Source organism: Salvia hispanica, chromosome 1 (assembly GCF_029641045.1).
Source record: "Salvia hispanica isolate PSC_SH4W2 chromosome 1, Shi_PSC_v1, whole genome shotgun sequence".
NCBI lineage: Eukaryota > Viridiplantae > Streptophyta > Magnoliopsida > Lamiales > Lamiaceae > Salvia > Salvia hispanica.
The window spans coordinates 51,626,968-51,638,593 of NC_142692.1; the positions used below are offsets into that span (position 1 = coordinate 51,626,968).

The 11,626-nt window shown below is 34.8% G+C and overlaps 2 protein-coding genes across 2 annotated transcripts; both read right to left on the reverse strand.

Moving 5' to 3' along the window:
- On the reverse strand, nt 1–1,406 carry LOC125217909 (uncharacterized). The gene is made up of 3 exons (XM_048119482.2): nt 1,335–1,406; nt 910–1,262; nt 1–785 (listed from the first exon to the last, which is right to left on the reverse strand). Exons 1-3 carry the CDS (start codon nt 1,387–1,389, stop codon nt 186–188), a joined length of 1,008 nt encoding a protein of 335 aa, XP_047975439.1. The 5' UTR covers nt 1,390–1,406; the 3' UTR covers nt 1–185.
- A 6,876-nt stretch (nt 1,407–8,282) lies between these two features.
- Nucleotides 8,283–9,720, reverse strand: LOC125223972 (CRIB domain-containing protein RIC4-like). Its single transcript, XM_048127297.2, has 3 exons — nt 9,448–9,720; nt 9,224–9,346; nt 8,283–8,565 (listed from the first exon to the last, which is right to left on the reverse strand). The coding sequence occupies exons 1-3, from the start codon at nt 9,563–9,565 to the stop codon at nt 8,348–8,350; spliced, it is 459 nt and encodes a 152-aa protein (XP_047983254.1). The 5' UTR covers nt 9,566–9,720; the 3' UTR covers nt 8,283–8,347.
- Nucleotides 9,721–11,626: the final 1,906 nt, after the last annotated feature.

An 11,626-nucleotide genomic window follows, 5' to 3' on the forward strand; every position in this document is an offset into this window, starting at 1 on the left:
TACAAAACAAACATCAGCATTCATACGGCTACAATACTTATATACCCAAAAGTCTACTTATATTCCTAAAAAACTACTTATATATTCCAAAATGGTACTTATATGCCCAAAAGACTAGGTTCCTAAACAACAACTTCACTACTAGTAGTCAGAACACCCACCCACCCACCATTCAGCATTATACCTCAATTACCCACATAATTCTCCAATGCATGCCACACATACGCGTGACGAGCATTCTCGGGTAGGCTCATAAAGTAGTCAAGACGTTCTCCCTTAGCGAGGATCGCGTCAGATGCCTTGAACACTTGAGAAAGAGTGAGTCCCGGAATAGCAGAGATAAGCACAAACAGCTCCTTACGTGCCTTTGTCACGTCAAACTCATACCCAATACGAGTAGACAAATATTCCAGCCGAGCATTTGTGTCCTCATGCATTTTGGTGAGTACATCCACGATCCCATCCAGAGAATCCCCCCTTCCTCGCTTTTTAGTAGCCTTAGCCGAGTCCGAACCACCTGACGGTGTGCTATAGATGCTGTCCTGTCCACCAATCGGCGAGGAACTGTCGTTCCCCTCACCTTCATCAGACACATCATCACCTGCATAGTTGGACCCATATCCGCTGCCCAATAGCCAACTGTCGCTGTTCAGAATATACATAGAGTTTGCCCGCTCCGTGTCGGTTGCACTAAGACCAGTCGCTCGGTCCTTCCCAAATACAGCTTTCCAGTCATCATAGTACGGCCACGATTTGTTCCTTAACGCCCGGGCACCTGGATCAGCCTAAAGACAACGAACAGAGTGATCAGAGGAGCGCAATACCTTGAATTAATGCCTAAATTTTAAATAAGGCATCTATACACCCATGAGAGGGTACATATGTTCGATCTAATTAAATGTAACACACCTTAATGATCTCAGCCCACTGGTGTTCGTCGCAGTCTATCTTGTAATCGCCATGGATATTGAATCCAACACCGCTCTTATCCAACAATTGGGCCACGGCACCATAGTTCTTCTTCCAAATATGAATTTTGGATTGTATATGGGGATTAGCCCTCAGTCCATAGGTTGGAAATTCACGGCGCATGGCCTCCTCCAGCTTTGCCAAATAGCCTCCTCTAAACCCGTTGTCTGCCTTCCATCCGAGACTGACTAGTTCCTTCAGTGTTGCGAGCAAAAACCTCTCCTCGCTGTCAGCCCAGCACCGGCGTGTGTGATCCGGCTTGGGGTAAGTACGCGGCACACCGCTCCACCCAACTAATAGGACCAAAAAATAACTCAATGCAAAAGTTACATCGAAATCAAAATATGGAATAAGAATAGCCTCACCTCGACTACCACCCTTCAAGCGCATAGCAGCATTGTTGTGTCTTGGTTCAGCCATCAGTACAGAGTTGCAACTTGTGTCTACACAAAACAGAGGTGAAATTTAATGCGATTTGCATAAAAGGGATGAACCTTTTATATAGAGTTTTTGCTCTATTTTGTGATCCGCGTCACAGCCTAAAATGGCGCCATAAAATGGAATTTAACTTTTTTCGCCAAAAATAGAGGCGCCCAAAAATGGCGCTTACAATTGTGAAAATTTAGCTTTTCTGGGAGAAAGCGAAAAGTTGAAAAAATTACCTCCATAAGCATGTGAGTCAATATTCTATTCCTAAAAGCAGTGGGCCCGCCTAAAAGCAACCAAAACATGTGGCCATATCATGTAATCCGGATCACAAAATCCTAATGTATAAGAAGTTGGGACATATCCAATCCCGGCTACAAAACCAGCCCCAACTATATTGTGAAGCTTGCATCGGAAAATAAGGTAAAAGAATGGTACTCTATTGTCTGTCTCAATCTGCCAAGCAGAATTAAGCAATAGATGAGTGTCCATTGCAAGTACCTATAAGGTGGAAGGTCACAGTTAACGGCTCATGCAACATTTCAAAAATGACCCTAGACGGAATTTGTTATTTCGATTGAAAAATTGAAAGAATTAAGGTGTATAAAGTTTATAATTTAGGTTTTAATGATTATTTTTATGTGGAAAAGTGATAAATTGATTAGAATAATTAAAGGGGATTGCTGTATTCTTATAATTAATTATAAGAAGTATAATGTGAGTAGTATTGAATCATAAAATTAGAAATAAATTGGGGAGAAATTAATGATGCACTTTTTATTAGCACTATAAATATTTGCAAGTATACAAAGTAGGAATAGTATAACTAAAGGTCAGTACCGGATATCGATCACGGGAAAACAATCACAAATTGGCTACCTTATACTAAAACTCAATTACTATTTGGAAAACCGAAAGATTTTGAGAATTTTGAAAACAAAGAACTTATGAAAGCAAATAACAACTAATTGCAAATAAATCACGGAGATAAAAGTATAGAGATAAGAGAATTCCAGGGATGTGAGTGTACAAGTTCCAACTACAATACCCTAGCACGGTTATTATTACTTTGATAGGATGAGTCACCTAGTTTATGCTCATGCGATACAAACGTTGATTACTAACATTAGGGTTGTCAATCCTAAATATGTAACTCCTAAAAGCTACTAAGACCCTTGAAAAGTCTTCACTCTCAATTAACAGTGTCGTTTTAAAGGAAGCTAATTGTAGTGTCTACTAAGTGGATCTAACTCGTCAACCTCCTCTCACGATTATGTAGCAAGTTATATTAAATCATCCAAGATTGTGTAACTCAATCATGAAGCTTTATTGATTACTTAGGGAAGAAACAAAGTAAAAACAAAACACATATTAAATAGAAAAGGAATTGTATAACCAAACCCTAGAATCCTATGAATTTAGTTACACATGATGTAATAACCTAAAGACATAGATTGAAGGGAAAACAATTGGAACATAAAACTAAAGCAAATAAAACTCAAAGGTTGAATCCTTGTTAGCTTTGATGTTCTTGAATCCTTCCTCAACTCCTTGCACAATGAAGCACTCTAACTTTTAATCTCTAGAAAATATGTTGCAAAAAGAGGATCCTAATAATGAAGCTTGAGGGGGTATTTATAGGGAGAAATTCGAGCTCCTCAAATAAGGCAAAGGATTGTAAAATATGGTAGATCTTGGAGAGGAAATTAGGGCAAATCTGCTCGCCGCTCTTTTGTGGCGGACCGCCGCACCTTGGCCGGCGGTCGCCGTGCAATTGATCTGAAGCTTCTGACTCTTTGGTGGCGGTCGCCACGCACTTCCCGGCGGTCCCCGGGCGTGTCTTCATTCCATGCACAGATTTCCCGTAACAGGCAGATGAGTGTCGGCAGTCGCCGGAAGTGTTGTTGCGGTCGCCGAACGCTACCTGAAACTCCAGATTTCCTTCTTCGCGTTTTGACTCCCTTTTTAGGCTCAAATATGTATATTTCTCACAAACCATGTCAAAAATACCAAAATAGATAAAATATGTAAATAATGAACATATAATATAACTTTGATATTAAAAAATGACCAAATAATAGTCTTAAAACCGTGCAAAATCCGAGCATATCAACTGATAAAAAAGAAAATTAATAATTTTACAAAAATAAAAACTATTTTATGGAGTACTAATTAATTAGGGACGGTTTTATTAGTATAAAGGGACCTTGCGACATCTAGTTTTGTCTTGAATATAGTGGAATAATCTAGAAAAGAAAGTAAGATGTGCAAAAATATATTAGTGACACTTGTACATTTAGGGGAGTGTTATATTGCTAACTCATACATAATTGCTAACTATAACTAAATAATAGCCATTAGATATTCAAATTAAGGGCTTAGATCATCAATCCCTAAATGTCAATACGATCTACGAAAAACGTCAATAAGGCCATATGATTAATTCCAAAAAATATCAATAGGGGTATTAATGTCAAATAACTACATGTTTAGTTATAACTAACTTTTAAAAGAAATCCCAAAACTTTAAATTCATATAACATATATCAAATTAAAGATAATTTCATAAGGATTCCAACGATATACTACATGCATATGTTCCGACGTTAAAATTTGAAAAAAAAATCAATTTTTTTTTTATTTTTTCGTACAGCAGAAATGTCAACATACTATATAAAATATATCAATATAATACATGTAGAATGTCAATATAAGCAATGGGTTGACATTCTCAAAGCATTGTTTTGACATTTTTATCCAAAACCCTAATTTGGAGTTTTTTTTTATCTTTTTTTGATTTTATTAATAAAAATAAAAATTACACGTGGAAAATTGTAGACCACGCGTTTTCTAAAATCCTATGACCTTAAATTAGTTGTAGTTAGCAATTAAATGATGAGTTAGCAATTGATCACTCCCCTGTACACTTATTTTTCTCAAAAATTTAATAATGAAATTGAAGACTTCTATATAAATAAGAAATAACACTATTCATACTCACTCTCTCTTCCCTCAAAAACAACCTGCAATCCTCTCCTCTCATTTTTGATATTGAGCATGTTGATAAGGTTGCCAAAATAAATGAATTAGGCAGGTTTACAATAATTCTCAAATTTTCTATTCTGTGATCAGAAAAGTTGGGTCTATTGAGTCTGCCTCTGTTATGTGGACAAAACACAATATCCATGTTTATTGCTTTCATAACATAATTTATAAATTAATTTGCTTATGCAATGGAGTATGAAATTTTGTTAATGAATACGGATGATTATTGTATATTGGCCATTCATTTGAGCTGGTGATTCAGCTAGAGTGTGAAGAAGTAAGTAGAAATGGGGATTGCAGTGTAGGCTGTTGAGTGCAACTGAAAATGGCCGAGAGTGTTCAGGGATAGTTGGATCATGAACTTATTGATCAATCTAATCTGAGTCGTTAATTGCTGACTAATCTGAGCCGATGATTATTGGCTGGTCAATGACTGTTTGTTAGCTAGTATAAAAGGATTTGCATCTTCTATTTTTCCCAATTCTTTTATCTTCTGCCCTAGCTGTGAAATGTACATGTGATCTTTGAAGATCAGTCTTTACTGCTTTATCAATAAAAGTTTCGATTTCGTTTTCATTTGGTTTGTTCTTCTTGTTCGTTCGATTGATTCTGGCATTCTCACCAACAAGTGGTGCTGTCTGTGGGAAGTGAGTTTGAGTTGAGAAGTTGAGGATTTGGATCGAGCTATGGCATCTCGTTTCGAGGCTGTGGAAAGAATGACTTTGCTCTCTTGCGCATGAAGATGCGAGCGATGTTGATTCAACAAGGGCTAGCGGATGCTCTGCTAGTCAGTGGGGGTAAATCGGATGAAAAAGAAGTTGGATGAAAAGGTGGTGGCGAAGAATGTAGAAGTTATTGCGAAGGCTCATGGCGCAGTTGTCTTGTGTCTCGATGATAAAGTGTTAAGAGAAGTTACAAAGGAGACCACTACAACAGGGATTTTGGAGAAGCTAGAGGCTTTGTATTTGACAAAATCGCTTGCCAATCGGCTACTCATGAAGCAACGCTTATACTCTTACAAATTTCTGGAGGATAAGGGGATTCTTGAGAAGTTGGAGGATTTCAGTAAGGTCATTGATGATCTTGAAAATATCGATGTGACTATCGGTGACGACAAGGCGATCTTGTTGCTTAATGCTTTGCCAAAATCCTATGATGGGATGCCATCATATATGGAAGAGAGGGCACCATCACTTTGTTGGAAGTTTAATCGGCTTTGAGAGCCAAGGAGCAACAGAAAGGAAATGCTAAGTGTCAGGAACCAATCTCTGAAAGTCTGACCATCAAGAAATTCAAGAATAAGAAAGGTTTCAAGATGGATCATGAGGATCCAAAGGGAACTTCGAAGGGTTCAAAATTGTAAGAATGAGTGCACATTCAGGTCCTAGTTCTAGAAGAATTAAAGGAAGAAGGAATCAGAAAACTAGTCGTTAGGAAGTTAGTTATTCTGTAATGAAAGAGCAGTTATTAGGTCTAGTTCTTGATTCTTGTTTCTTGATTATTTTTCTGTTGGTAGCAGTTACCAGATTGTATAAGCTTTATAAATAGCTCGGTTTTACTTGTATCTTAGAGTAGTTAGTCAATCAATAAAAGAGAATACCTTTTCTCCAAGAAACCTCTCTTTCTTCTTCAAGATTAGTGCGTGTCTCTGTATGCTCTGTGTGTGTGAGTTCATAACTGAGTGTGTGTGAATTCCTAAAGAGTGTGTAAGTCTTGTGTGCTGATTTAACAAGTGGCACCGTATAAAAGGATTTGCATCTTCTATTTTTACCCAATTCTTTTCTCTTCCGCCCTAGCTCTGAAATGTACATGTGATCTTTGAAGATCAGTTTCTACTGCTTTATCAATAAAGTTTCGATTTCATTTTCATTCGATTTGTTCTTCTTGTTCGTTCGATTGATTCCGGCATTCTCACCAACAAGTATTAGTAAGAATTATTGTCACTCTGAATTAACTGCAAACCATTCACATAGAAAATTTAAGAGATATTGTCAAAAAAAAAAAAAATTAAGTGATTCACTCTATATTTTGATGAAATAATGCCAAGTGAACAAAAGGGCATATGCTATAACAATTTATATACATAGATTTGATCATAATTAAGCAAGAAAAAAAGCATAGAGTTAGGAGGAAGAATTGCAAAACAGAAAAATAGAAAGAAAAAAAAGGAGAGAAATGTTATAATTACTATACTGTGTAGAGTAGAAGGGATATTATTTCAAATTTTTGTGAGTTGGTTGAATGAGTTGTGGAAATTCTCATCTTTAAGTTTCTATTTGTATACGAAATATTTTGTTTGGTTAGCATTGTAGTATATCATACAAAGCTGAGAAATTGCTATTACACATTTTTTGATTTTTTTCCAATTAGTTATTTGAGTTGTCAGGTTTTTTTTAGCTTTGAGAATATACAAGAATGAACAAGTTTTTCTCCAAATAGTCATACGTCGTTAATGCTATATTTCGTGGAGTAGAAGTAAAATATTGTTCGTGTAAAAGATTAGTGTATTATATTTTACTTTTATTGAAAATATAAATTGTAATTAATGCATATATTTAGTTCAAAATTTGATTACTAAGAGAAGAGGGAATTCTTATAAAAAAATGAAAATAACATAGGAGGTTAATAAACTCATTTTAATTTATCCACTAACTATAATTAATATTTTAATATATAAATTATATACTTCAATTTACTAATATAATCTTGTGTGGATGACCATGACTATTTAGCACAACTTTAAATTTACTAATATAATCTTGTGTGGATGACCATGACTATTTAGCACAACTTTAAGTCCGTAATACATGACAAATTGCAAATAAAAAATCATGAAATTTAATCAAATTATTGTTTATCCCGCAATATTGAAAATCCATCAATAAAACTATATATGAAGTTTAGATTTGTTCTCAATTTTCCATATATTGTTATTGTTGTGAAATCGTATGTGATTTGTAAGCTGAAAAATCATAATACATGAATGTTAAGGCCGATGAATTAAACAATGTTGTCTATTTATAAAAAAAAATGATAAAAAAATGTGAACAATATACTATACATAGGTGACTTGAATGTTTCACCATATGATGATTGAGAACAAATTAATTCAAACTTTATAATTTTTCTAGCTGATTTTAAAGAAATAAATCAAAATTTAACTAAACTAATTCGTGATTTTTAGGCAATTTTACCTATTATAGTACTCCCTCCGTTCCATAGTAATGGAGGCAAAACTTTTCGGTACGGAGATTAAAAAAAATTGTGTTAGGTGAGTTAAGTAAAGAGATAATAAAGTGGAAAATGAAAAAGGTAGAGAGATGAAGAGAGAAAAAGGTAAGAGAGAGTAAAGTAGGTGTGGAAAAATGTGTTGACTTTTACTAAAAAGGGAAATGACTCTATTACTATGAAACAGACGGAAATGGAAAAACGCCCCTATTACTATGGAACAGAGGGAGTATATACGTACTCTCTAAACTTAGTATGTCATTACTTCAGTGGTTTTTCTTCTTTCTCAAATATGCCTTTTCAATATTATAATGAGTGGAATTTCTTTTATTCGTAGCTGAAAAGTATTTCGGAAACTAGGCATATTGTTTGTGTTTTGTCTTATTTATAAAGATAAGCAGGCAATTCTGGCTCGTGCTTGTCATAAAAATTTATTACTGAGGCTCCACATTATCCTAGCTAGTTTGAATTGGAATTGGTTGCTTCTAATAGATATTCTTGTCACTGTTTAAATGTTAATCATCGTAATTCATACATATGGTTTGAGTAACATGGATCCCCATTTTTTTTTCTTGTTACTCTTAGTAGTGAATAAGATGTATGAAGATGAATAGTGGCCAAAGAGAAGATTGTGATTAGTGGTAATAAAAAGAAATTAAGTGATGGTACAGAGAAAGAATTAAAGGGATTGGGAAGCCATGGCAAGCTCGAATTGCTCCAAAGAAATGGAAGGAAATGAAAGAATTTCGGAAGCTTTGAGATTTTCCCAATTATTAAGGCAGCTGCTCGTCGTCGTTGATCCATCTAATCCTATGTGCGTTACGTGCTTCACGTCTGTTGGAAACCCTATTTCCATCTCCATCTCCTTTTCCATCTGCTCCATTTCTTCCTTGTACACTATACTCATAACCACAAAATCCACTATTTAATTTCTCAACTAACCCAACAAAATATGCATGTTACTTGTACGCCATATGTACATGACTTGTCACCTTCACTAAATTCATTTCATTTCCATTAACTCGTTACAATCTATTCATTCAAATTAATTTCAAACATAATCATTAAAAGATGCGTAAATTAAGGGCCTATATATAATTGTATTCACCCTTTTTTTTTCAAACCACTAGAAATAGCATTTGCTTAAGGGCCTAAATTAGTAAAAAATGCATAAATTAATTAAGGGCTTAAATTAGGTACTTGTAGTTGAAAGCTAAGAGTAGCATTTGCTTTTGCCCCACCACACACACTCACTTAGTAATAGAGTCGTGGGTTTGGTATCATGGCTCCCAACCCAAGAGCACAAAAAAGGAATAATTTACTAAGACGACAAATTTTAGGTCACGAGACTTACCGAACTCATTTATTTTATGGAAATATTCGACGCCTAACTTATTTAATTCTCATTGCCATCTACCCTATATTAAGCCTACTTTGATACCCTACTTTTATACTGTATTAAATTTTTTGCATTATTTGATTGAAATGAAAAGCATGGCCATTATATCACAAAATTAAATTCCATAACATAAAATTTTAAATTTAGAAAACTTACCAAAGAATTGAGAGACGCGTCTGATTAATCTTTGTAACCCTTCAGACAATGCCGCTTTTGAAATAATCTGATTTTTAATAGTGCTATTCATTTTCAAGCTCTCATCGCCGGTCTTAACTCCTCCTGCAAATCAACCAACTTAATCAAAATGAAATGAATTCACAATATGCAAACAGTTTAGATGAAATTAACAAAGTAATTTCATAGAGAGAGAGGGATGATACTAGTTTTGGGCTGTTTAGGAGAGGCGGTGGCGGCGACAGCAAGAGCAACGCTTGACTCGGAATCACAGCGGATGGAGAAGGGAATGAGCACAAATCTTTCGAGACGCCCACCTCTCATTATCTTAAATCTCAGATTTATATGAACAAAATATTCTCAAGATATAATCACACTACTACTTCACCAAAATGTGACCCTAACAATAGGCTACATTAATAGTGAGTGAAACCCTATATATATGTGTGCGTAAACAAGAAGATAAAATGATATTCACTATGATGAGGTGTCTGGTTGCATTATTATGGGAGTTGGATGAAGTGGTTAGAGAGTTAAACTGTACAACTCAACCTACTGTTTGCTAATTAATTAATTTGTCTGATTATTTTCGAGCCCACATTAACCTACTTTCGATCATTTGTTTTCCTTATTCTCTTCATTATATCTAAGATGGACCACTTTCTCTTCAATGCTAAGCCATTCTCTCGTCCAATCACCTTGCATGTGCCTCAAAAGTGTAATTAAAGCAACCTTGCAATTTGGTCTAGTTTATTTTTATGTCTTCAAATAGAAACTGCTAATACATCATCACCTACGTCTAAGTATTCTTGTTACAAATAATTATTGGATTTGGAGTCCAAATCAGATAACTACTACATTAAATGTTATATGGAGAAAGAAAAGAAGAAACGGCTCTTGTACTAAATCTGAATATATATATATATATATATATATAGAGAGAGTTGTGATCAATGTCGAATCAATTTTAAAGACCGAACTAGAGATCAAATCTGGGCCATTAGATCTAGTTTTTTTGATGAGATGTGCTGCTGTGAAAAAATTTTCGGCTTCATTACAAGCTCATTTTACTTCATTATATAGGTTTATTACTTCATTCTGTACGTAATACCTTAAAACTACAACATGTTTTTACTTGCTTCCAATAGGTTTTGAAATGATTCAACATATGCTTCATTCAAATTCATTGACGTGGGTTTTTGCTTGATTAACATTTAAAAATGCAATTTATTCAAGTGAGTTTATTACTTCATTCAGAAACGTTATTACTTCATTGGATAAGATTTTTACTTCATTCCCGTAGGACTTCAAATGCTTCTACACATACTTCATTCCAATAATTTATTACATTATTCCATGTGTTTATTAAACCATATTAGCGCCATGGCGTTGGTGATAGATATTGTAGAGAGAAAGAACGGCACGCGACGGCGAAACCACATTTACGTACTGGAATGAAGTAAAAACCTACTAGAATGAAGTAAAAACCTACTAGAATGAAGTAATATATTCTGGAACGAAGTTAAATCTTCGTAACATGTTAGTATGACTTATTTACCTTCAGATGAATTAAAATAGGCTCGTGATGAAGGCGAAAATAATTTATAAATTTCTGTATCTTATCCATAAAAAAACTAGATCTAAAAGCCCTAATTTGGTAGGGTTCGGTGGTTCGGTCTTTATGAGTGAATTTGTGGATAATGGGACTCTATATATATAGGGGTGCACTATGGTGCCACCATAGATAGGATAACACCATACCACCAATATAGTCCGTTAGATCTCGTTTATGGAGGCCTAGGATTAAGTTTCGTGAAAAAACACGGGTTTGCAGTCTACTATATTAGATATTGCAGTCTATTGTATTAGATATTGCATTCGTGGTAAACTGCAATATTGTTGTGGTAAGACTGCAATATTCAATGAACAGCACTGCAATCTGGTAACGTAAAATTAGAATTTTCCTATTTTACCCCTCCGTGTGTTTACACGTGGCAGCATGACAAACACACGATTTTCAGATCCAATGGCCTAAAATGGTGGTATGGTGTTACAATAAAGAGGGTTGTCATCTTAATACATCCCTATATATATATATATAGGGTCTTGTTAGGATGAGATTTTTGGGCATAATTGAGAAATGAGATGCAATCTCAGCCACTAATTCACAAGATTAACTTAATGTCAACAACTATCACATTATGTCAACACGGGGGTATAATTGTCTTTTCATTAAATTGTGTTTGAAATCATTTTCTAAAATCCTCTCTAAAACTCTAGATGCAAAGTCTTCAAATCTTCAAATCTTCAACATTCAAATCTTCAAACATTCAAATCTTCAAATCTTCAAATCATCAAATCTACAACATTCAAATCTTCAAATCT